The sequence below is a fragment of the Cynocephalus volans genome, chromosome 12 (genome assembly GCF_027409185.1).
Source record: "Cynocephalus volans isolate mCynVol1 chromosome 12, mCynVol1.pri, whole genome shotgun sequence".
Taxonomy (NCBI): domain Eukaryota; kingdom Metazoa; phylum Chordata; class Mammalia; order Dermoptera; family Cynocephalidae; genus Cynocephalus; species Cynocephalus volans.
The window spans coordinates 50,662,136-50,689,745 of record NC_084471.1 but is presented as its reverse complement, the minus strand read 5'-3'; the positions used below and the strand labels follow the sequence as shown (position 1 = coordinate 50,689,745).

At 39.3% G+C, this 27,610-nt stretch overlaps 1 protein-coding gene across 2 annotated transcripts in view; it reads right to left on the bottom strand.

Moving 5' to 3' along the window:
• The window catches only part of PTPRB (protein tyrosine phosphatase receptor type B), a 111,623-nt gene that overhangs the window by 76,075 nt on the left and 7,938 nt on the right, over positions 1-27,610 (bottom strand). The window contains exons 3-4 of one of the 2 annotated variants that reach the window (XM_063074620.1): positions 23,867-24,123; positions 7,018-7,291 (exon numbers count right to left, since the gene is read on the bottom strand). In XM_063074620.1, the coding sequence (XP_062930690.1) occupies positions 7,018-7,291; positions 23,867-24,123 (531 nt within the window). Of the gene's footprint in view, positions 1-7,017; positions 7,292-7,704; positions 7,759-23,866; positions 24,124-27,610 lie in introns of those variants that run through there. The other variant, XM_063074621.1, reaches the window with a different exon arrangement.

Sequence of the window (27,610 nt, the reverse complement as noted above, 5' to 3'; positions counted from 1 at the left end):
TCCAGTTAATTAATTGCATTTCTAGAGAGGTAATGTCCTTTACTTACTTTGTTATTGCTGTTATCTGACTATAGTCAGTTTTCTGGCTTACTTTAAAGAGGATGTACTGTATTATGCTAACACATCATGTTGCTGTGCAGTAGATTTAACATCTTTATACACTAGATATAAAATTCAGCCACTAAGGGACTTTCAATGTTTTAATAATCTCAAAAGGGAAATTGAAGCAGTTTTGACAATCATTTTTCTCATCATTAACAACAGTGAAGTCTAACATGGTATTTTGCTGGTGATCATATTAAGCACTAGGTATATAAGTAGGTAGAGGCTGGTACTCTGAGAGTCTACAATCTACTCAGGGAGTTAAGACATATGTGAAAAGGGCAAACAGAAAGATGAATTATCAGGGACGTCAAGTTTGATGTCAGACTTAGGCCTAGGTTCAATTCCCAACACAGTCACTTACAACAAGGGTAGCTTTAGGCAAGTTGCTTAGCTTCCTTTATCCTCAGTTTCCTTATTTGTAACATTGGACTAATAATACCTACTTTACCAAGTTGTAAGTGTTAAGAGGTAAATGGAGGTAAAGTGTGAAATACAGCCCTGGCACCTGGTGGATATTCAGTAAACGGAGTTGGCATGACTGTTGCTGCTACTTTTGCCGTTAATAGTAACATAAGCCAACATCAATGCTAAATATGCAAAATGGAGAATGTAATCCAAGGGCTGAGGTCTCAGAGGTGAACTTCATGAAAGATAATTTGAATAAGTTTGGAAGGTCAAGTGGGACTTAAAAATCACAAAGAAGGGCATTGAAGAGTGAGAAAGCAGTTTGAGCTAAAGCACTCCAAAGCTCACTTCCAGTGAATCTTAGAGAACCATGTCAGTACTGAGGATACAACTTACAGAGACTGCTGCACCCTCATCCCCATGATATCCTTCAGCGGTCCCATCCCAAATCTTTTGGTATCAACTGAAGCTTTTTCAATATTATCTAAAGTGCTACGTGAATGCAATATAAAGAGAAGTACCCGGCCCCCTCTTCTAATGAGATTGCTGCTCAAAAGCCCTCTCATGTAGAAATTAATGAACTATCACTTGAAGTGTACTTCCAAACCTGGACATCTAGATATTAAGGAATTGTTGTTAATATTAGATATGATAATTATGTTATGGTTATGTTAAAATATCCTTATCTTTCAGAGATGCAGACTGAAATATGTATCAATAAAGTTAGATAATGATGACTTGGATTGCAGTGGAAGAATAGGCGGGGGTATAGATGAAACAAAAATGGCCATAAATTGGTAATTACTGAAGGTAGGTGAGTACATGGTAGTTCATTATGCTATTCTTTTTACTTTTTTATGTGTTTGAGTTTTTCCATATATAAAAACAAAATCGAAAACAAAAATCCCTTGGAAGTCTATAAGTATACCTGCCATGTTAATTTTAGTTGCATATGATATGTTTAGGGGCATAAATACATCTTCATCTGTATACATTCATACACATAGAATGGGCTTGATTTCTACCTACAAGGTCAAAAATGTATCAGTATTATCCTTTATCCCCCAGGGGGATTCCAGCTGATTGGTATCTGAAAATGGAAGGAAAAACAATTTTTCTTCATTCTTCTCTCATTCTGTCTGGAGAAATTAGATTTTATTTCTTTCTAGCTAATGTGCAGTATGCCATGCCCACCAACAGAAGACAGACTAATAGAGGAAGATTCCTAAGCACACAAAGGAAGATCAATTTCAGAGAACTGGGTTGGTTCGTTCCATATACGCAGCTCAGCTCGACCTTAAAATTCCTGAAACCAATTCCTGAAACCAATAGACTACAAATGGCTGATTGCTAAATACCAAAGCCTATCACCAAAAGCTCAACGCAATTGAATATCAACAGTGGACCACAATTTCTTCACTCTAAAACGCATTTTTAATCATTACTCCACCCTTGTATAGGCTAAGTACATATAGATTTAAAATATTCTGTAATATATTTTGTCCTCTTTAAAAGTTGACTTGAAATGTGATAAAATATCATGTGGTAATTTGAGAGAACAAATATCAACTTAAAAATAATATCCTTTCTTCAGAGTAGTGGAAAGAATATTGACGTTGGAGCCAGTAAACCAGGGCTCAAGTTCTGGCTCTATCCATCTGGATTTCTGAAAATGATCAGTTAGTTCTTATGAAGATCAATCTCATCTCCAACATGAAAATAATAATAGTTAAAAAAAAAAAAAAACGATTCCAGACTTTATGTAAGAACCAATTAAAACCTCACAGCAACCTTATGAAGCAGGCATAATTACTACGATCATCCCCACTTTATAGATTAGGAAACAACCCTGGAGGGGTTAAGTAAGTTGCCCCAAAACAAGTGGCTAGTAAGCTGGGGAGGCAGCCTGCCTTCAGAACTCAGCTCTTAACCACTGCGCAACTTCCCTTCACGGTAACCCCTCCACAGGGCTGCCATGAGGGTAAAATTAAATAATATATGGTCAGTGTGATATATATTTTATATACTTACCTACTAAATACAATAGGTGAAAGTGTTTTATATGCTACAATAGCACAAAACAAATATTAGTGTATTTTTTTCTGGGAAAGATATTAAATATTCCTAGGCATTATAGATTTAACCAACAAACAATAGAAAAATTACGTCATTAGCTCTTGAACTTCTGTGTGCACTGATTCACTTTGATATTTGTTTAAAATGCAGATTCCCTAATTCACTAATTCATTCCATGTAAGGTAGAAACCAGGAATATGTTTCTATAATAAGCTCTGCAAGAGATTTTGATGCAATTAACTTAGACATATTATTGTGAAATAATGGCCTATGTTTAAAGCTATGTAAGTGTTATGGGCTAAACGTGTTCCTACCAAATTCATATGTTGAATCTCTAAAACCCAGTACCTCAGAATGTGAGAGTATTTGGAGATAGGACCTTCAAAGAGCTGATTAAGTTAAAATGGGGCTATTAGAGTGGGCCCTAAGCCAATATGACTGGAGTCCCTCTAAGAAGAGATTAGGACACAAACAACACAGTCAGAGGGATGAACACATAGAGACAAAGCAAGAAGGTGTCCGTCTGCAAGCCAATGAGAGAGGCCTCAAAAGAAACCAAACCTGCAGATGCTTTCACTTTGACCTGGGCCTTCTAGCTTCGAGGATTGTGAGAAAATAAATTTCTGTTGTTTAAGGCACCTAGTCTGTGTAGAATTTTGTTATGGCAGTCCTAGCAAACTAACAAAATAAGTAACATTTTGAAGTGAAAATAATAGCTGATATGGTGATTTGATAAAGTCCCTAATGTACTTTTTATTAAAAACAAAGAAATTAGCTATATCAAAATAATTAAAATAATTTGAGGTTTTCTTTCCTTCCTTCCTTTTTTTTTTTTTTTGCCCTTTTTTCTGACTACTAAGTAGCAGAAACTGACTAACAAGAGGGCAAATGCTATTAAGATATTCTTCCTACAGGTAAAGTTTTCTACATCTACACTACTTCTTTGGCTGGGCTCCATAACTTACCCATAACCCAAGGAGAATAGAGCATATTTTTAGTATATGCACATTAATGAATTAATTTTATTCATTCACATCTACATCCATCCATCCATCTGTCTGTCTGTCTATCCATCTGTCTATCTATCCATCCATCCATCCATCCATCTATCCCTCCATTTAATCAATAGTTATTGAATATCTACTATGTGCTAGATGTCATTTTAGGTACTAAAAGCCTACCTATTGCTGGACAAATAAATGCCCCACCCCCACAGAAGTTCTAAAGGCAAACACTAAAATAGAAGTCACAAATTCAAATGTCCTTAGAATGCATTCTGGTAAGGAAATAAATAGTGATATTCCAGTGAATTGGTATCTAAAAGAAGAAGGCATAGCTCCGCTCTAGAGACTTCTAGGCAGACAGTTTTGCTAAATCTTCCAAAATATTAAGAGAACTTATACATTTGGGTTTTTATTTGAATTTTTCATTTCTAATGCTGGTGAAATAATTTGAATTTTTTCAGAAACACTACATGAGCCAAACAGAACATAGCTATTATTTAGACAACTAGACATCCCCAGACGCTACCACAGTTTATGACCTCTGCTCTAGACTCTCAGAACAGTCTCTCAAAAGTGCCAAGTTATTCACTATCTGGTATGTTCATTGTCTTATTTCTGATGAATTCACAACTACATAATTTGGCTTTCAAAGGATATTCTTGTTGCATTGACCATTGAATGATTACACAGACCTGAGAATTGCCAAATATCTTTCCCTCTATGGTTACGAAAGCATGGCATACACAAGGCAGGGCAAAGTCCTCATCCAGGAAAGATGTGGTAAAGCTCCATTGTCACCTTCATCATAACCTTCCCCCACCTCTGCACAAGACTGCAAGGGTGGGGACTGCTTTCTGTTTGACATCTTTATAAGTTCACCAATCACTACCTGGCATAGTTCCCTGTGCATCATTCTTGATAAATGTCTGCTGAACTGAATTTGAATGCCCCTGTTTTTCTATTCTGATTTTCAATCTGGAGTGGACACTGACACTTGCTAAAATATTACCTATTTAATCAAATTTTTTTTCATCCTGAAGATCACATCTACATGACACTAAAATAACTAGCTATTTTAGACAATTTATCAGGAAAAAACAATCAGACAGACAAATCATAGTTGGAATGATACAAAGGTCGTCTAGGCAACTATTATGTATCTATCCAAATCATGCCTTGCTCTCATTCTATTTCATTCTAGACCGATAAGACAGGCAAAACAAAATAAGGAAAGCACACACATTTTAAATGAATTTTTTTGTTTGAAGTTTTGTCTCAGATTTAATATTATACTATTTGGTGTTGCTTTAATAACAGTAAAACATGATTTATGGAGCTCATCTTTGTAGTCTAGCAGTCAATATAAAGGGATAGTAATATTTTCTCTTAACTAAATGAACAATTCATATATGTCTTTAAAATATAGAAAGTACTACTGACAAATAAATAGGTACAACCAACTAAAAAAATGCTCCCTGAAATGATTTTTAAAATACCTTAATTAAAAAAATTATTCAAATAAAATTTTTATTTAAAAAATGTAGAATATCCTGAGAAGGGTTATACCATCCTACAAGTAAGCATAGAAAAATCATCTTTATACAAATACCACCTGCAATTTTCATTCTTCACATCTAACACGAAGCTCATAAAATCTGTGATAAGAAATATCTGTAATAAGTATCTCCTTAAGAAAATTGATGAGAACCCTGAATACTAACATATTGTAGATGCTGATAAAGTCTTGTTTTACTCAAAATAGTCAATAAAAAGCAAATATTTCTTACATTTCGTAAATGCCTCTGGACTTGAAACACCTATCTGCATAATTAAATTCAAAGCCTATTTTAATTAGTAACACCCACAGTGAAGTCCTTTTCCATGACAGCTTTTTCCAAAAAGTAAATCCTCTGTGTTAAACGACTGTATTTTGGCTTCTGAAGGGTCTTCAACTTTTCTCCAACAAGCTTCTGAAAGCTCACCTATTTCTACAAATTGCTCTGCTCCATTGGACATACACCCAAGTTGGCCAGACACCTTTTCAAATGTAATTAACACATCCGGTAGTTCTATGTTATAAATTTCACAGTATTAACAATGTAAGTGTTCACAGAACTGTCCACAAATCCCATGAAACCAACAACATTATGACTAAAAACACAGCCACTTAAACTGCAGTAAAATGTTCTAATTATGTGGTTGATTAAAGTCTCTGTTTGATTCCATATAAAAAACAACCAGATTCTTAACAAGTGGTTTCTCTTTTCAAGTTAAGTTCTTGCAAATCTCAGAAATTACCTAAAAGTTTCATGTAAGATCTGAGGTAAGTCAAGTGATGTAGTTGGGCATTCTGAATTTTTTTTGTGAAAAAATAGGAGAATTAATATTTAGTTGACTTATTACATGAGCCCAGTTAAATTCCCTGACCCTACTGTAACTGCCCTTTGAACTGAAAGTTCTAACACCTCTTCAAAGAACTGTAGCTGAAGAAATGATCTTTGCTTAGGTAGAAATGTGAAGGAATAGTAAGGACAATATATTTCTAAATTTAACTTTCAGAATTTTTCACTTAAATTTGAATTTCTGGATGAAAGTAAGGTTTCACTATTGCAACGAATAGAGATAATGTTAAGCACTAATAATAAAGTCATAAAACATCAGTCATTAGAGAATTTAGAATACATCTGAGGGCGTCTGTGAGGATTAAATGAGGCGACACACATTACAAAACGGTTGGCGCTTGCTAAGAACTTGGACCTGAATGACCTAGTCTAACACTCCCATTTTACAGATAAGAAAACTGAGGCGGGAAAGACAAACAGTTACCACATGCATATGGAAGGCTTTACTCAAAATGCAAAGAAAACAATTGATTTGGGGTACAGAGTAACCAAAGGACGTTTTCTGATATTATGCTTAGTTACTGAAAAAATACAAAATAATTTTTGCACCCTCACTTTAAGAGACTTTTCTAATTTCCCCCTATGAATGGCTCTATTCTATTTCTGAAGATTTTATGTCCTGGTTCTAAAAATAAAACTAATTTGAGGAAAGGCTTACCCCTAACCATGGCCCTTCCATTATTTATTCTAAAATCATGTACTTAAAATTATTCCAGGGTTTGACAATTAAGGTGATGGAGGCTGAAACCGCATCACTGTCTACAAATTCCCTCCACAGTAGCCCCCCACCCCCCCAGTGGCTAGTCTACTGTTTTCAGCACTAAGGGAGTCTCCGAAAGGCAATCAAGCTGCTTCTGGATAGATCTGAGGAGACCAGAATCTTTGTTAATATTTATCTTCACAGGTATTTTTACCTTTATTTTTATTTTTTTTGTATGCCTGGAACTCAAATGAAACGTCAGATTGAAAAGGCAGGGCTCAACTCGGAGCGGGCTGGCCATCCAAATGCACCTGTTACCCTTTACCTGTTTGCAAGACCACAACCGTCTCTTCTCCATCCAGAGACACAATCGTGAAGTTATAGACGGTTCCCGCTTGTAAATCCTTGGGGTCACACCCATAGGTGGTGTTGTCTATCCGAACGGGGTGGCACCACTCAGCTCTCGAGGAATCACTGCTGTAGACGAGGCTAAAGTTACAGGGTGATCCCAAAGTTTTCCACTGGATAGACACGGACCAGCTGGAGACCCTGGACTCCGTCTGGGTGACGTTACATCTCGCTGGCTCCGCCAGTGCAGTCTGCAAAAGGAATCAGAGACAACAGTTTAAGCCCGCAGTCTGCACCGCCCGGGGACGTGTCCACAGCAAGCTCCCAAGCCGCCTCTCCTCACCCTTTGCTGCCAGCCTCAGCCCATCCCTTTGCCCTCCAGCCCGAGAAAAGGCCCGTGGGGTAGGCGGATGGCACCTTTCTCCCTAGCTGCTCTCCCTCTGAAGCATCTGGAGAGAGAAGGTGGCCTTTTGCCTTGACAGCAGGACTAGCTGTCAGCCCTGGGTGGGGGCTCAGAAGAGGATCGTTCTTCCCCAGGGTGTGAAAGAGGTTTTGCCACCTCCCTCTCCAAAGCACAACTCGGGAGACAGGAAAGTGGAGTGAGAATGTGGTTGTCAGCAGGGAGGGGGCGCATCAGGCCCCGACCCCTCCTCGGGCCACTCACCCGCAGCAGGCTCAGTGCGACCCACCAGGACAACCGGGCTCCATGGCTCAGCATCGCGCTCAGGGCTTAAGACCCAGACGACACAGAGGGGCTGGGCGCTGGGCGGCCCGAGGCCCGGCGCGGGGGCCACTTGTTGCGCGCGCTGAGCGCGCCCCGCGGTCGCAGCGCGCTTCCCTCGGGGCGGGCGACGCGCAGGGGCCGCCGCGGCCACCGCCGCCACCGCCGCCACTGCTGCTGTCGCCCCGGGCGGGCTGCGGACGCGGGAGGCGGCGGGGGGCAGGCAGCGCGCCGCCCTTCCCACGCTGCCATTCTGACCCGCGCTGCCTCGCCCCGAGCCCCGTCCGCGGACTTCCGCAATCAAAAGGCAATTTCCTCGTCTCCCGGCAAAGGAACAATGTGCCGGCGAGGGAGGGAGCCCCGAGGAGCCAACGCCTGATGCTGCCAAGGGGGCCCGAGGCGGGCCAGGCTGCCTCCGCTGCCCCCGCTGCCCTGGGGGGTCCCGTCTGCGCCCGCGGGCTCTGCCTCCCCCGCCTCCTGGACTTTCACTTCCCCCCACTCCGTGTTCCTCGACCCTGTCGTCTTCGCTACAGCTATGCCTGCTCCCTCTCACTTTCCAGCCCCCCTCCCCGCCCCCTGCCTCCCCCCCACACCCAAAGTCGCCCCCTCCCTATCTTCCTTCCTATCTTCCACATCTGCTTTCTCCAGGGCCTCTTTTCCCAGGATTAAACTTGACCGCAGCACACTTCCCTAGATCGCCTACGGTCTTTCCTGAAGCCTTTTATTAGAGTGCTTTTGCCCTTCTCACCTCAAAGCACTCATCTGTCCCAACGCGCATCGCCTTGACACCAGCAAGAGAAAAAGACCCCAAAAGGAGCCCACTGTCAACATGGCCTTTTTTCCCCCTCCCATTCGCTTTCCCTTTTTATGCAAACACTGCTAACCAACAACCTACAAAATCACCACCAATTGTTCAACCCACAGCAAAGCAGTTTCATCACTGACCATCCAGTAATTAAAGCCATTTCATCCATAACTGTCCAAGCAATAGCAGAAAGCAATATAAACTTTTGTTTGTGGAAAATATTATTGATGGCTCAGCTCCCCACAAATTTACAAAGAAATGGCACTTCGTTTTCAGCACTAACTTTATTCTGTTTAGGAACTTCCTCAGTACCTGAATGATTATGTATCTGAAAATTGATTTTATAGAAGGTCCCAATAACTGAAGAGCAAAAATATTTAATTGTACACAGGTGCAAAAATAGCCAAATATTGTAACAACTTTTATAATTTCTGATTGCTTTGGGGGGGGGGGCAGGGCTACTGCCAAAAGAGATGAGATTCCATCTTTTCATTTTCAAGTCAGTGGGAAGGATGATCTATTCCCTTCTTTTTCAAATAGACAGCTTATACATTAAACTATATTATTGGCTACTATATCTACTGTATCTACTTTGAGGAAAAGTAGGAAAAAGTAAAAATTGTTTCAATTTTTTTTTTTTTAGAAAACATGTTTTTTAAAAAAATGTCTTAATGAAAAAATGAAGTTTCTTCCCCTTCAGAGATTCTATGGGTTTTTGATCTACAGCTAGACCAGAGATACGAAATCTCCCTTTAAGTTAGCAAACACTTAAGAAGGTCAAACCTAAAACATCTGTGTATTTCTGAGAAAATGGCATCTTCCCCATTTCTCTGCCCAGATCACCTGTCTTACTAACGATCTTTAACTTTCTGTACTTTGCCCACAAGTTCAATAGCTTTGAGCCTGGTGTACCTTTCAGCCTCATCAGAGACAGCCCCTTCCATTAGATACTGCAAGCCTTATTACAGGCTTGGGCTGCCTTCAGCCTTTACACAGCAGTCTTTTTTTTTTTTTTTTTTGGCCAGCTTTATTTCTTTTCAACGTTATCGGTTTTCTTGTCTTGCTAAATTCAGAAACAATGTGACTTCCTCAGCTGTAAAACTGGAATAATACCTACTCTAAAGACTTCATAGAGCTATTATGAATAAATAAGAGCATACATTAAAGCATCTTTGTACACTTTAATGTGTTGTACCAGTGTCAGTTTGCCTAGTAATATATTGCTTCCAAATCATTTTTTTTTGTCCCCTTTTAAATTTATTTTTTTACGTAGGTCCTACTTACTAACTTCTGCTGCTTGTCCTTCTCTTTGTCTTTTTTCATTGGGGTTTTAAGTTTTTTCCCACCAGTCAGCCCTCAGATTTAGAATCTTCTCACTTAAATACAAGGGCACTTCAGAAAGTTCTTGGAAAAATAGAACTGAAAGATGATATGATTCTTTACATGAACTTTTTGATGTACCCTCATGGAATAGGTACCTTTCTCTCCTCTGTGGAAAACTTTAATAAACCCCATCTCCTCCAAGCTTCCCAAACATTTTTTTAAACACTACAAGCCACCAACATACTGGACCCTATCGGTTAATTTTAGAGATATCGTTTATTTACAATATACTGCCTAAAAGTCCTTCTTTAAAATGGAGGCAAATGTACAAAAAAAAAAAAAAAAAAAAAAAAAAAAAAAAAAAAAAATGAAGAGGGCCAATCAAACAGGGCAATATCAAAATATCCTCAAAATAACACAGTTTAGATGCTTCCAAATTCTATGCCATTAACAATGATCTGCTAATATGCCCTTGGGAACAGAAATTAGGAAAAGAAGTGATTTCTTTAAATACAATTATTTTTCATCTCTCAAAGAAGAACATATACATTTATAATCATATGCCTTTTGTCTGTTTTAATATACTCAATGTATATGAAGAATCATAGCAATACATGAAGGAAAGGACCTATAGTCATAAGCATTTCTTTTCCAAAGGTATATAACTACTAGATCTTTTTATGGAGAATCTTAAGGCTAACAGCAGAGCTCCCAAATAATTAGTGGATCCTAAATAACCCATAAGAAGTAGCATACTATGAAACAAGAAGGAAACTTTAAACTCAGGCTTTTACTGATTGCATTTTTCCTTTTAAAAGTATGTATATAAATATGAGAAATCAGGGAGGATTCTAATAGATTCAAGAAAGTGTGGGACTGGGAAAAGCTGCCAGATACCATCTTTTCTAAGAAGAGTTATTTGAAACTCCTGTATAAAGTATAAATAAATTGATTTCATTTTGTTCTTTGTTCTCATCTTTGTTTAGAATTCCTCAACTTCTTTTAAGCCTATTTATCCTGCATACTGACAACTGCATTTGCTTTAGAAGTTACTGCATTCCAGGAATTTGGGATCCACCACTCTGTACGATTTCAGGGGACAACCTCTTCTCCTTGCCTCTAGGAAACCTTTCCCAGGCTACATAGGAAGGGTGGAGCTGCATTTGATTAGACATGACTGAATAAACAGCTGTCTTAAAAAATTTGTCATAGCAATTAATGAATAATTATGTTATAACTAACATAATTATTAGTTATGGATTCATGGCTGAAAGCATCCATATTGTCACATTGTGAACATAGCTGTTGAATAATACAATTGATCATCAGGGGTCCAGGAGCTGCTGTTTGAGAAAATGCTCTTTTAGACCAGGGTTTGAACTGGGTGTAGGGACAAGCTGGGAGGTGGTACTGGGTGGATGAAGGGAGGGCAGAGAGGATTGGCGAAGTTAATTCAAACTCCTCACCCTTGACCTAAATGTCATGGTCCTCATCCAGACCCTTTACTCATGCATTCAGCAAATATTGACTGGGCACCTACTACCTGCCAGATTCTGGCTTAAATTTTGGAGGCACACCTATGGAGCTGACTTTTTCCTGTCCCAGAGCCTTTGTGCCTGCCATTTCCTCTTCTTGGACCATTCCTCCCCAGGCCATCTGCTTGGCTATCTGCCTTTCATATTTCAGGTTTCAAATACAACCCCGTGGGGCTAGGTCCTTTCTGATCTCACAGGAAAAAAAAATCTCTTTATTCCTCTTCATCGTAGCAACACATTTGCTTAATTCAGAGCGTTAATGACATTTGGTAATAATTTAATTATTTAAATATTTGTCTTCCCTGGTCATATGGGGAAGGTCTTTAGGTCATATGGGGAATTCCTTTAGGGCAGAGTCTTGCTCTTCTAACACAGGGCTTGGCATATAGTAGAGTCTCAACAAATATTTGTTGAATGAATGAATGATCTTTGTAGCTGTTCAGTAAATATTGTTACTTAAACAAATACTCTAAACAAGTTCTTCTAACCACGGTCCTGCTGGATGCTTCAAATACCATTCTGGAAGAGAAGGAGGAAAAGAGAAGAGAAAAAAGAGGGAAGAGCAAAGGAATAAAAAAGAGGAAGAGAAGATTGATTTTGAAGGGAAAGAGAAAAAGATAGGAAAAGATAAGAGTGGAGGGACGGTGAAGGGAGGAGTAGGAGGAGGAGGGTGGGGGTATCCTTCAGGACAGTGCTTCTTGATGTGTGGCATTAGCATCATCAGAGAACTTGCTAGAAATGCAAATTATAGGGTCGCACCACAGACATAAGGAATCAGAAACGCTAAAGGTAGAGCCCAATATCTGTGTTTTAACAAGCCCTTCTGTTCTAGTTGGTGAGAAAGAGCTATTCAAATTCCAAACAAAGCCTCAGATTGTACCCTAAACCCTGTACTAGACATTGTTTTATATTCAGGAGAGTTAATATCTTGTTCTTTTTCTCTTAACTCTCACAGAGCTCTCTGGTTATAAGAAGCTATGCAGGTGATTTAGAAGGTCTTTAACAATTTTAGAATGTGTCATTTAACAATATTGGAGATCTTTATATCATATGCGTATTTTGATATTTATAACTTCTCATTAAAAATAAAGTGTGTTTGTTAAAGAAAAAAGGATCAATATGCAGCAAACTTAATAAATGCTAGACATAAGACTTCCCTCCTAGGAAGTACTTTTGTTATGCAAATCTTACTCTTTTTCCCAGATATTTTTTAAAAGAAGAGAGCACAGCAATCAGGAGAATTGTTAAAAACAATTACAAGATGGCAAATTCTTTTCTACTTCTGAATATAATTTTATCCTGTAGTAGGTGCCATGCATTTAAAAAGGAGTACATTAAAATGTAAGGAAATATAGATTTAATAAGAAGTTTTTTGGTTTTTTTTAAAGATCATGACCATCCTATTTTGTATTTAGAGATACAGTTTGGGATACTTATATTCCAAGGGCTCTTTCTAGCTAAACTTCCTAGATCACAAGTCTCCAGGAAAATGGAAGTAATAAAAGCATGTGGAGGGTGGTTGTAAGCATTAAATGAGAAGGTACATGTTATATGCATAGCACAGTTCCTGGCTAAAGGGCTTAATAAATGTTAGGTATTATGATTATTAGTAGTAATATGAATAATATTAAAATAAATCATGGATGCTGAATAAGAAGTAATACTAGGGAATGACAAAGTCCATGGATAAGAGTGGCTTTCTGAGAACATCAAGTGACAATACATTATCATTGCTTTCAATCTTGTACCCAAGAGAAACTCTTCAGTAGATCAACACCAAAGACATTTCAGGCTGCTCAGTCTGTTGCCTGTGCCAAGATTTTTTTAAATACTGGAAGGGAGGGGTGGGAGTGCCGGATATTTCTCTAATAGCAGGCTCCACTGTCTCTCAAACACATCTCTAAGGTTTCCTGGTATTTTTTTTTTCTACACCAATTTCTCACCCTCTTCCCCTCCCCCACTTCTTTATTTTTTTTTAATCTGGAGGAAATGGGCTTTGCATAGCTTTTGTCATAGCCAAATAAAAACCAGATGTGACTGTAAACAAATCACTTGTTCAACCTCAAGTGCTTCTGCTGCGCTTTCGTTCACTCCGCAGTCCCTACCACCCCATGCTCACAGACTGACCAAGCCAAGGCCTGAGTGCTTATGGTGGGGCAGTATGTATGGGTGTGGCTGCTGCATGTTAGGGTTTGGGGAGCTAGGTCACGATTTCCACAGCACAAAAAACTTGGCTTGAGATAACATTGGCTTTAAAGAAGAGGAAAACAAAAGCAAAAGATCATCCATTTCATCTCTATAGCGATGAGTGGAGGGTAAAGACTGATTTCTTTTTATTCTGTGTATCACGTTGCTAGAACTTTATTTTCCACGAATTCTCTGGAGGTTGAAAACAGGGGGCTTCCTATTTGGCTAACACAGGTACCATTTTTAGCTTTCATAGTGAGATCTTGACATTGTTTTAAAAATTGGGATAAGTATTTAATATTGAGAAAATTAGGATATTTTACATGTAAAACAAAAAATCTGGATTTTGACTTCTTTTTTAAAAAATTGAAAGCTCTAGCCATGCTGGGTCCACATTCTGTTTGCCTCTTGGTCAGGTCTAATTCTACACAGCTCCCTCACCCTGCCCTTCTCTGCTGGATGAGGCAGACACACAGCATCTCAGAGACCCTTGAATGTTGAGGCTGACAGTGATCAAAGTGGAAGATCAAAGGATCCTATCATGTTTTTCAAAATGTAATGCTAAAACCATCAGCTAGATTATAGACCCCTTGAAGGAAGGAGTCACAGCTTTTCATCATCTCCTCACATTCCCCAGGTCATGGAGACTCAATGTCTACTTATGTATTGACAGAGTAAACATTCACATTCCCACCACTAAGCAAAAGCATGGCTGAGTACGTGTAAATCTTAAAAGAAATTGTATTCTTCAGCTGCTCCCAGTGCAGACTTGGAACCCTTAGCATCACAGAATCTCATACCTAACACCTAAGCCTTAGGATAAACTATAGTCCAAGCGGCCCTTGTTTCAAATGGAAAGACCCTGACTCCATCTACGATCTAGTCCTTCTCAACAATCAGAAAGTCACTCCTGCTGTTGTCATTCCGGCCACAAAGGTCAAAGCTATTAGCAAGGCACACACTTGAAGTACCCTCTCTGCAGCTCTGTTCTGGGCTGGAAATAGAGTCCTGCAGTAAGAGGTGCAAATGCAAGTATTCATAGACACCCAGATAAACAGCAGGCATCTATTAAAGCTACACACATGGGGTGTGTTCAATGGTCCAGATCTAGTAGGGATCCAAAGCAAGAAGAGCTCTGATGGAAAAATAGGTACCTGCAGCTCCCACATAGAATGTTCCCCAGCAGGGGGATCTGGACTTAGCAATGTTGGTAATCCACTACCAGCTCCCCCAAAGTGTGGGAAAAATGGAAAAGGATTTTTTACTTCAAAGACAGCTCCTGGAATTCATAGCATTTCTCCTTTCAGTTATTTCTAATTATACTTCACAATAACTGGGTTTCAAAAACTATTATTCTGTGAGTGGGATACGAGGGTGCACCTCATTTGTAGCGGGGGCAAACTACAGATATTTAGAGCACTTAGCAGTTTCTTCCAGAATTCTTTATCTTCATACTTATCACCTGCCAGTTCTGACGCTTGGCTTTACTGCTCTTTCTTGCAGAGTTGTCATCATCTCTCTCCAGTATTTGCTCTCCCCCAGGTCCTTGAAGAAGACAGATCTTAGAATGTCTGAGCCACTGGTCTATCCCTAAGTTAGTGGCATTTCTTGAGCATTCTACCTTCTGGAAGCCCTTAAGAAAACTTCTCCTCTACTCTTTTCATTTTTGGAACTTAAATTTTGAAATAATTTTAAATGTACGGGTAAGTCATAAGAATTGTACCAAGTACTTCCACGCACCCTTACCCAGACCCACCAGTCTGTTTGTTTTTTAAACTTCTGCCGCATTTGCTTTATCATTCTCTCTTTCTTTCTCCATATTTAATATTTTTACTCAAACATTTCAGAATAGGTTGCATATATCCTGAATTAAGCATTTATATCTTAATTACACTAAATCTCAGTGAAGTTGTCAAAATCAGGAAATTCAAAATTGATGCAATACTTAAATCCATATTTAAGCCTGTATTTCAGTTTTGTCAATGGTCTCAAGAATGTCCTTTGTAGTATTTTTTTTTGTTTTCCTTCCAGTAGAGGATCCAGTCCAGGATCCTGTACTGCATTTAGTTGTCAAGTCACTTAATGTTCTTTAATCTGGGACTATACCTCAGTCTTTTAAAATGACCTTTATGACATCGACCTTTCTGAATGATACAGGTTGGTTATTTCTATAGCATCTTCCCATGTGAATTTGTCTGATGTTTCCTTGTGACTAGATTTAGTTTATACATCCTGAGCAGCATTTCCTCTCTTTTCTTGCTTTCTATGTTTTTCTTAACAGGGTGATTATTCAATTATTCTGTAATGGATAGCAAACCTAATTGCACATTAAAATTACTCTAGGGGATTTTCACAGTATAGTTGCTGAGGTCCTACCTCAGTAAATTCTGATTCAGTAGGTCTGAGGGGGAATCTTAGAATCTGCATTTCAAAAAGTCTCCCAGGTGATCCTGACATTTTGTGTGGCCAGGGCCGAAAGCCACAGGTTTCCTCTCTCAATAAGCACGTTCTTGCCTCTCCTTTGATCTCGTTTTCCTTTTCCTTTGCCACTCTCTCTCCACTGCATCAGACCTTGTCTGGGGTACACCTTATCTGCCCAGGGAGACCAATGTACTGGAGAAATACTGGCATATTGAAGAGCCCGTTCCAACATGTGTGTTCTGTTTTGTGGTTGCATTTTATGTGCATATGATTTACATTGTGACAAAATATCAACGAAGTCTTTTTGTGTACACAATGGAAAGCAAAGCAAATCAACCATAACTAAAAGAAAGTAAAAGAAAAACCCTAGAGATTTTAAGGCTGGAGGGGTTGAATGAATTGTAAACCGTGTTTATGCTATTCGCACACGGTAATTCACTTTAGCTGGCGAACCAAGAAAACTGCAGCCCGTGTCAGAAATAGGCTTGAGTAATGCTAATTATCAATTAGGGTCTTGAAAAACATATCCCTTCCACAATATGTTACTCCCCTGCATTTTTTTGTTTTTTTTTTTGTAGCATAATTTGTTTATATTTTATCCCAATTGTGCTAGACAGTCAGAGTCATAAAGAGTGATCAGGGGATGGTTTGCTTGTTTGGTTTTGTTTTGGGTTTTTCCCCTCAAATCTTTGCACTTCCCCCTCTAAGCATTTGCCTCAGTAAAGGGCAATATTGTCCCATCTTTAGTTCTTGCCACAGAACAGTGGTGACAGTGGGGTGTCTCCCCTGCATACTTTAAGTGATCCAGTAAAGGAAGTTATCCCAGACTTGCAGGGGGTGGGGGAAAGGGGGTGTTTTCTGCATTTTCCTTCTCATTTATTTGGAGATTCACACTGGGCCGTGATCTCTTTGAAGGCTAAATGGAAGGAAACACAGAACTGTGAAAGGCTGGACTAGCACCACAAAGGCTATTCATGAACTGAGGAAATGCAGTCCCTCTCCCAGGCCAGGGCAAGAAGGAGGTGCACCTCCAAATAAGATTAATAGACATGTACAGAATCAAAACCAGCCAGTAACATTTTAATGCATGCTTAGCATTTTATTCCTTTAAAAGGATTTTCACATAGTATGTTAGCTCATGTGGTTTTTACAATCCTATGAAGTAGAGAGGTAGGAATGATGAAGCAAAAACAAGGAGAAGCTAGTATTAATTGCTAACATTATTGAATACTTATCATGTATAGCTAACGTCCTAAGCACAGTGAGATTTGAATCCTTACAACTTGTCTTGTGAGCTTGAGGTAGAGTAACCATAATTATCCCTATTTTAAAGAAGAAGCTTGTATGACTTGAGTTGAGTAACCAGGTTTCTCTGACACAAGAGCCCTAGCTCTTTACCTCTGCATCAAACACCTGTACTCAGGTCACATGGCCAAGAGGGGATCTAGACAGGACCTCTACTGAATGCACTGCTCAAACAGCAGATGGGGGCTAGTCAGGATTTGAAGACAAAGTGAAGTCTAAGCCTCACCCTTTTACCCTCTCTTTGGAGGCCAACTCTTCTTCCTGCACCCCATCGCTCAGATCCCCCAACAGATTGGCTTGCAGCTGCCTGCAGCTATGCCCGTCTTACTTCACCCACAGGGAATGGCTGGTATATGCAGGGCACATACTTGACCCGTGCATCTAGCTTGATCTACAACTGGGCCTGTGCACAAGGACATGGTACGTCTTTGTGTAGATTGTGTGCAGAGATACCTGGTGTTTGTGGGGGCTGCAAGCCAACCCACATTCCACTGCCAAGTCTTGTGCACTCTTGGTGGCACTGTGTGCCTGGAGGCATCTTTTTCTAATTAACACAAAGACCCCAGGGACTAGCAGTAGTGCCCTATCATCCCAGGCTCCACTTGCCTACACTCGGCCCCATTCCTTACAGAATGTATCCTCTACAAAGTCATAGGAAGAGGTTATAATTAGACAAATTAATTTCTGCTACTTGGTTTTATAGCACCATCTTTCTCCTGTTCCTCCTTAAGACAGTGCATCAAAGTGCCAACAATGGTGGGAGATGCAGGCATCTGGAAATCCATAGGGGAGATATTGTGGGCCAGGGACCAAATTTATCTAGATTAGTAATTCTCAAACTTAAAAGGGCATCAATTTGACTTGGAGGATTTATTAAAACATGGATTGTTAGGGCCTCTACACCCAGAGTTTCTGATTCTGTAGGTCTAGGGTAGGGCGCAAGTGGTTGCATTTCTAATAAGTTCTGGATGTGGGATCCATACTTGCAGAACCACTAACTAGGTATTGCCTGACTCATACTATAGACAAGCTTCCTGTTCCACTGACAGTCCTTGTAAAGACACACACAGCCACATAATACTATTCATAATGGTGACAATAATAACAACAGTAGCTAACATTAATTAAACACTACTTTACTATCTTCCAGACACTCTTCTAAGCATATGAGATGTGTTAATTCATTTAATGTGTAAGAATGGTGGTGGAGTAGCGAGAGAGAGACTACAGAGTTTTGAGGCTGAGGACTGGTCCAAGTACACAGCCTTCCAGAGTCAGACGATTCACACTGGCAGGTAAGGCTGTGAGAAAGAAGAGGAAGCAGAAGAAAGGCAGGGAATATTCTACTCCCCAAAGAGTCAACTTAGAAAAATTTTGCAGTAGCATAAAAGAAGAGTGATTGCTGGATTTCACGTCATGTCCTCCTTGTCGTTTACCTTTATTAACAGCTGTTCTATGTAAAAGAATAAGGTGACTAGGTGTTTGTGTGTGTGTATGTGTGTTTGTGTGTGTGTGTACTCTTCTTGCTGTCACTCCCTAGTCATTTGACCTTAGTCAAGTCTTTAACCCCTTTAAGATTCAGGTAAGCATCTGCAAAAGAGACTGATGATGATGATGATGATGGTGATGATGATACTATGGTAAATTGTTTAATGGTCACCAATTCCTCCCACCCCATATGTGTGCCCCTTTGCAATGTGACTTTGCAGCTCCTCCCATCGAGAGGTGAAGTTTATTTCCCCACCCCCTGAATCTGGCCTGGCTTGTGATTTGCATTGACCAATAGCATGTGGCAGAAGTGATGTGTGATTCTAGAGCCTAGGCCTCAAGGGGTTTGCAGCTTCTACCTTTGCGAAACTGCCCTAAATCAGCATGAAAAGGAAGTTGGTGTAGCCTAGTGGAGGATGAGAGCCCATGTGGAGGAGAACCTAGATGCTCCAGTCAACAGCCAGCATTGACTGACAGTCATGCAGGTGAGGTATTGTGAATCTTTTAGCTCAGCTGACCCTCCTAGCTGAAAGCAGCTGTAAGAATGAGCCTACGAGAAACCAGCAGAGGAACCACCCACCCAGCCAACAAAGTCATAAGAAATTGTAAACCATCATTGTTTTAAACCACTAAGTTTTGGGGAGGTTTTCTACACAGTGATGGAAAATGGATACAAGTGCCCACCTCCCAGAGTATATGAAAGTGCTTAGCATAGTTCCTGGACAAACCTTATTTTTATTCCCTAGATTCTCTTTTTTGCAGGTACTGTATAACATCTCTTTATGTTTTCTTTCTCATTACTCAAAGTGACTCCTGATGGAAGGAAAGACAGAACTACGTGACAATTTCTCTTTGGAGGTGTTCTGTGACATCTCTGCTTTCCACTCCCAATCCCAAGTTTCAACCCCAACTCAGCCCTTGATTGTGGGTTTAGAACATTGTGGTCACTAAACAGATGTTAATTTATTTCCACTAGTGTTAATTAGTGGTAATGACGTAGCATTTCCAAACATAAAATCTTAGCATTTCGGTTGTTATTGTTTTTTTGTCTAGATTTCTATCTCTGGTTGTGTTCTAAATTGTACCTGGTGCTACATATTTATGGGAACAAAAGGAATGACAGATGATTTAATAGTGTCACTAATTAAAATAGTGAGTGGGAATTAATGAGTGTTTCTGGATGAAGAATGCATTTGAAAACATGTATTTGAAGTCTTCCTCAACGTACATTCAGCTCCTGTATGTGGGGGGATTGCTACAGGGGTCTTATACATCTGCTTTTTCTACATTCTTAGCAGAGCACTGATCTTACACTCAATGATTTTGACTACACTGTGCTCTATGTGTGATTCTATAATATGCTCCTTATTATTTATTTTCATATCCTCCACAATGTCTGCCAAATGGTAGGTGCTCAATAAATGAGTATGGAATGCATGATTGGTCTGGAATAATAAAATCCTCCAAGTTTCTTTAGAATGCTAATTTTAGGTAAAAATTGGAACCACCAACTTTTCGTCCTACCTTGTCCCAGCTCCTTCACCTCTCCCACTTCCCCCCATGCCTTCTCTCCCACCTTTTATTTGGTTAATTCCTATACTTCTTTAAGTTCAGTTCAGATATTCCCTTCTCCAGAAGACATCCCTGAAACCTCCACACCAGTCAGGCCCCTATGTTTTGTATTCCATAAAAGCCTGCGTAAATCTCTATTTCCCTTAACACCTTGGCAGGTGGTGAGTTCCTTCAGGGCAACAATTTTGTCCTTCATCTTTGTGTCCTAGTAAAGAATAGCAATATCAGCTATTATTTCTTAAATGCTTACTAGGAAACAGGTACCATAGTAAGCATTTCACATGCATTATCTCTCTCATTCCTTGCAACAGCTCTCAGAGATGAAGATTCCATGTTGCAGATGAGGAAACTGTGGCTTAGAGAGTTTAACTAACTTGCCCTGGTCCGAGGCAGAGTCAGGGCTTTGGCCTCAAAGCCTGAGTTCTCCCACACTGTGTGTTCTGACACTAGCTCAGTTCTCAGGAAGTATTTGTTGAGTGGCTGAACATTTTCCAGTCACTAAATTGAGCAGCCATCATTGCCTCCTCCTCTTTTTTTCTCTTACACTTTCATGTGTGTGTTTGTGTGTTGGGGAGAGGGTGGAGAGCAGAATGGTGAGTAAGAGATGAAATGAGGGAAAAAGAAGGGATGAAGGGAACTGGAGAATTAGCTGATGAATGAAACACTTAGGCAATAAAAAGCATGGCTACTCAGTATGAACATCACACCTGGGCACACCTGGGTATCGACAGTCAAAGGGTTATTTTCAGCCCAAATGGACAACAATTGATATCACTTCAGTCTGCTCAGTTCCCAGCATTTCTTTCCACTCTCCCAGTTCCACTTCTCTCCACGCTACTGTGGTCCCCTCTGCTGTGCTCCACTCCAGACTTTCCATGTCACTCCATTCTGTTCCATTCCCCTCTCCCTACCTGCACTCCATTTAGTTCCACTTCACTTCACACCTTTCCTTTTCTTCTTTCTTTTCATTTCCACAAAACTTTACAAAGTATAAAACACTATGTTCAGGCACTAGAGGTGCAAAGCTGAGTAAATATAGTCCCTACCTTCCCAAAACTCACACTCAGCTTTTTCCTGTCATCACCCTGAAACAGACCACTCCAACTCACAGCTCAATGAGACTAAGTCAACCCCAAATCCTCACAAGCCAGGTGCTGTCTGATAAAGAGAACAACTGACACACAGAGATGCTCTTTTTACACCATTCCGAGGAACCGAGTTGAGTGATTTTACTCCTCTCACATTCTTCTAGGTGTCCTCTGTCAAGGAAGAGTTCCATTTGAAATTACTTTCAAAGACAGCCATTTTATATCCCAAGTGACTCATTTTTACTCTTCAAAGTATATTACCAGAGCTGTTTATAATTGACTGTTATAAATTAAGTGTTCTTGCTAAATCGAGTAGGCATCTAGCAGGGATGCCTAGACTAAGGGCTTAGCTTCATGGGGAGCCATAATGGTAGAGATTGTTTTTGGAAACACCACAGATTTTACACATAAGCTTCCCAGGACATAGTCAAAATTTTGCCTAAGCTTTAAGAAAAAACTAAAACATGAGATAGTTGGCTTCATAGTCTTTCTGAGTTCTTTCTGGGAGCTCATGTAAACTCTGCAGTGGATATCACACTAGAAAAAGGCTAAAAAAAGAAAAAAAATCATCAGTGTGCTTGCCATGACCCAAGGCTGCAAACCCAGCTCTGGGGCAGGACCATGTGAGCTCTGTGACACAGGACTGGGTTGGCTCAGTGAGTGATATGTCTGCAACAGGGCTCTGGAGATGGGTGTTCTTGATTCATGCAGCAGAGCCTAGCCACCTCTTGGACCTCTCTCTGTTTCACAATGGTCAAAACTGGGCAAAAATGGGAGAATATTCTTTTTGCTAAAAGACAAATCTTTTAGCATTCAGGCACATATGTTGCTATTGTAGTTTTTATTCAATATGTTTCTTATTTGATACACTTAACTTTTTTCCTCTACTGTTATATATATTTAAGCTCAGATGTAAATGAAATACGCTTGTAAACTGATGTTAGAATGGAATTTTAGCTGAGGCCAAAGTGAGGAAGTGCTCCACCAAGAAGCATTTATTTTCTAGAGTAAGTTGAGAATCTCTTACTCACATCAGGGTTTGAAAGGGTTTGGGAGTTGGAAATTTAGGGAGAGCACAGTGCCAGCATGATGGTATCCTTAAGTCATAGTGCTCCTGCTCCCATTTCCTGTCTTCCTTCCCCACTTTCCAAGATCAGACAGATCTGAAACCAACATTATCAATCTAGGAGAGGTGGGTAAGAAGCAAGGTGGGGAGGGAGAGAATTGGTCATGCTTCCCTTTCCCTACTTTATGCCCAGACTGGGTGGTGCAAATGGGAGAGGAGGAAGCAAATATTTCAGTCAAATTTAGAGTTTGGGTTATTTCCTGGAGTGGATATTTTTGTTAATGGATTGAAAAGTGAGTATGAGTTTTAAAGTGATATAAAGAGTGTCCAGAAAAGTTAGGGGCCTTCCTAACTTCTATTCAGAGGCAAGGGAAGAACTAGGTCACAGGGAAGATTCACAGTGAAGGAAAAGGGGAGATAAAACAAAGTCCTACAAGTTGTTCAAAGTGCTGGCTATATTTGTTCTGTGATCAATAATGAAGTATGTGGCCACTAGCTGGGACCCATATGCAATATTAAATTCTGCACAATACAAAAGAAACCAGAGCACTAGATGGGTGTTAAGTCATATGAGCAGTGTTGGGCTTTTACTTTCTTTGAATTATTTGGGTTGCTTATTAGAAAACAGCTAAACACTGCCAAGTGAAACCTTAGCTTTTCTGATTTGCTATAACTACACTGTTATTGCCTAAATGGTGGCTAAAACTCTGAGAGGAAAGCAAAACCAAAGGGATGAACACCCGAAAAAGATACATCATTTGAATGAACTGTAATGACCTTGCTGGCATGGCTTCTCAGTCCTTTGACTTATCTGTCACCTTGTGGACCAAAGAAGGTCACAGGCAGGTTTGAGAATGTTGATGTGGAAACAGCATGTGAATTTTACTTAACTTTGACCATGCTCCCTCAGTGATTCCTGAATCTGCCATTGCTTTGTGGCTCCTTCCCCTCCCTTACAGCTTAAATGATTAAGACAGATATACAGACTCACAACTGATTCCAAATTCTGTTTCTTGATTCCAGGCCATGTGTAAGATCATGAACCCTGACTTCAGTTCAGAAAATGTGGCCAACCTGCGGGAGGGCAGTTGTGCCATGACAGCCTAATTGTCTTCATTTTATAAAAATGTATAAATTTTAGTTCTATTTCACAGATTTTCTCACTATGCAAAAGGATTTCATGTACAATCAGCAGGTAGGACACAAAGTGCCTGATCCCCCACTGCAGAAGTGGTGTTTTCAGCAAAGTATTTTGCAAGAGAAGGGCTTTCTGAGACTGTTCCCGAACCACACTCTGTACCCCCTTTCCTGTTACCTCTTCAGTGGTGCTGGAGAAGGGCTGAGTAGTTGACCGGACCCATGGTGTGTCTGTAATTCCAGTCATGTGCAGAGTGGGGTTCTGCCTCTCGCTGCTGTTTCGTCTGTAGTTTTCTGTAGTATTCTTGATGAAGGCCTCTGTGGCATTCCTGGTAAGGTGTTCCAGGCTATTTGCAACTGCATTAAAAGTAGTGGGGATATGGGGAGGAGACTTGTTTCTAGCGCTCCTCACCGAAACTTCTGCCCCCAGGCCAGCTGAGGTAAAGAAAGGACAGTTACGAAAATTATTCTCATGTTTCATGGCTTCTTCCCATAAAAGCAATTTTACTTAATTAAAAAAAAGACCTTGCCAATAACAGACATGTGGATAAGCTTCAGTTATATGAAAAAGAAAAGTTACTTTGAGTATAGAACAATGTTCATCTGCCCTGTCAAATTTACCCATCCTTTATCTATCTATCAATTTTATATGGTGGAGCAAGAGTTGTGGAAATTGTACTACCAGGAGAACACCCAGCTCTCCATAAAAGATAGACTTAAATTTACTCTATGAATATTTAGGTGGGTCACCAAATTGGTTTTAGGGGTGGTCCACGAGTCTCCAGAACTTTATGCAAAATTCTGTGGGTATGTGCATGAGTACTTTTCTTCTGTGGGGTACTTCCATAGTTTGCATCAACTTCCTAAAGGGGGTGTTGAACAAAATACTAGGTAGAGAATCACTGTTAATGACTTGCCTACCTTCATCACGAAGACTGACAGTTCCTTGGAAAGTAACGACATGTCTTTAAGCACAGGGTAAACTGTTTCTAATCTTAATCATGTGACTCTGAAATCATAAGACTGTTGTATTTTTCTAAGCTACCTATCTTCTGGAAGAACAGCAAGTTGATTTAAAACTTATGAGCTGGTGGGATTAATTTATATATGTGCTTTGCAAGGCTGAATTTCATATATTTTTAAAAAATTGGTTTATGAATTAGATTCACCTAGCCATAATTTTAAAATGTGCTATCCATCTCTTGGGGATCTTGACAGCACGCAAATTTTGATTCAGTGGTGATTTTCAGATTCAGCATTTCTTTTTTTTTTTTTAAAGATGACTGATAAGGGGATCTTAACCCCTGACTCGGTGTTGTCAGCACCGCGCTCTCCCAAGTGCGCTAACCAGCCATCCCTGTAATAGGGATCCGAACCCGTGACCTTGATGTTATCAGCACCACACTCTCCCAAGTGAGCCATGGGCCTGCCCTAGTTTCAGCACTTCTAACAAGCTCTCAGGTGATGCTGCTGGCGTTTGGGCCTTACTGTGTATAGCAAGACTCTAGAGCACAGTTGTATAATATAAAGCATTGGAAAGTTCTGTAAACTATGGGCCAACATGGTATGTTTAGATGTTTCCATCAACTCCATAGTGCACCAGAATTTTCAGATATAAAATATTTTCAGACTGGATAATAACTTTAGAGAGTTTCTGGTTTAAAGAATGGCAGAGCAAAGATCTTTTTTTCCAGTACTCCTTTACTGGTTCATTCATTCGAACAATGATTTATTAAGTAACTACTATGTGCCAGGGAAAGATCTCCTAAAGAAGCCATTAATTGTCACATTTTACCTGTTGTGATCTGCCTTTCTCACCCCTTTTTGAGCTTCATTCCTTTCCATTTCAATTTCAACTAACATGTTTCATCTGATAATATATATAAAGAAGAGGGGGATAAGGCAGAAAAAGAAGATCAAGATGGAAAAGGTATTTTTACAACTTAGCAAGATATAAATACCAGTGGTTCTCCTAAAAGATAATAAAATAATCATGTCTATTAAGCATCCTTTCCTTGAGATGTAGAGGGTTGTACAAAGTACTTTATACATAGAGATACAGATTTAACAAATAAAAACATGTGATACCTAGTCAAATTAGAATTTCAGATAAACAACCAATATATTTTTAGTACAATGCAGTATATTTGGTATATTCCAAATATACAATACAAAGAGTATACTATATATTATATTATACGTTAAAATATGCTTATACTAAAAAATGATTTGTTATTTTTCTGAAATTCAAATGTAACTGGTATCGTTATCTAGTAGCCCTACTTATACATGTACTAGGTCTAGGCTTTGATAGATTTTTAGACATTTCCCTAGTTTCTGTTTGTTTTTATCCTTTCAAATCTTGTGCCACTATCACTACCTTTGTGCCTGGGTTAACTGCTCTGGACATAGATCAGGAGATTTATTTATCCTTAGGGATTTTCCTACATGACAAACTCAACCTGCTGTTAGTGAGGTTCTTTGCAACAAACTCTGAGAAACAGTCTTATTTCTGCAGTCTTAAATGAGTTAGAGGCTTGAAATGTCCCTTATGTAGACATTTGTCTATTGGAGGGATGTAAAAATTTCTATATATGGAGATCATAATTTTGGTCATTTTGAGCTTTGGCCAATGATAATCCTCTGAGTTGACTACTACCTATGACAATTTTAGCTCTCAGACCCTCAAAAAAAATTTAATGATGGGGTTAGGACAAAAACAAGCTTCCAAATACCTAGCATGTAATTATGTGTCTTAGCATGTCAACCTATGCTTACTCTTCTTCACTAAGGAGTAGTTTTTATCCTTAGAACTGTTTTTAAATTACTCAACTTACATAATTCAATGGATTCTCTCAAAATTAGATAAATAATCAAAACACTTTTGAAATTTCTTCTGCCAGTAATATAGCTTATTACTATTGCCTGTTGCTTTGAGTTATCTTATGTAAAAAAATTTAGTCTTCTGTAATTATCTTTATTTAATTAACTTTCTAAATATATTTTTAAAACACCCCAAAACAAACAAGCCCATTTTCCATTTTAGGCCACCACCTTTTGTCCACGGAAAGAAACTACAGAATATTCATGTCCAGTACCTCTTCATTTTGTGTTTGTGTTTTTAACTTGTGCTATTTGAGAAGCAAGAAAGAAGCTTTAGCTTTAACATCCAACTTCCAAGTTTCATGAATTTTTTTATTTTTATTTTTAATTTTTGGCAGCTGGCCGGTATGGGAATCCAAACCTTTGACCTTGGTGTTACAAATTTTAAAGCAGTGGTTTGTTAACTTTGGTAGGCATCAGAATCACCTTTGAGGTTTATTGACACTTTGGCTCTCCTTCTAGAAATTGTGATTCAGTAGATTTGGTGTGGGACGCAGGACCTGCATTTCTAACAAGTTTCTCAGGTGATTCTAACATACATGTGAGTGTCAGGTTACAGCCATATACACAATAAGAGCCAAACAGAATTCTGCTGTGAGGATTGAAGGATTATAAAATAGATGGGATAAAAGAAAATTCATTTCATTACAGAAATACATAAGGAGATCAAAATAAGTTTATTTTTCTATCTCCTGAACTCTGTTGAAATAGATTCTATGAAATTATGCTAAAAATAGTAGATCTTTGAATGTTTTGGTGTCTATGAATTATTGTGATGTTCTTTAAATATGTACATACATTTCACAGTTCATGAAGCAGCAACGTGTTTTGACAAATGCAAGGAAAAGTTCTTGCACAATGGAACAATAAGTTAAAGCTATTTTTAAAAGCTTTATTGTACCATTGTTACTACATTGTTTCCACATTATAACACAATTCCTCCTAGAACACAATTCAAGGTAAGGTGGACCATCCTGAATCCAATCTAAAAAGTTTTAGCATTTAAGTTGCAAATAGCTCTTTTTACAGGGTATATTAC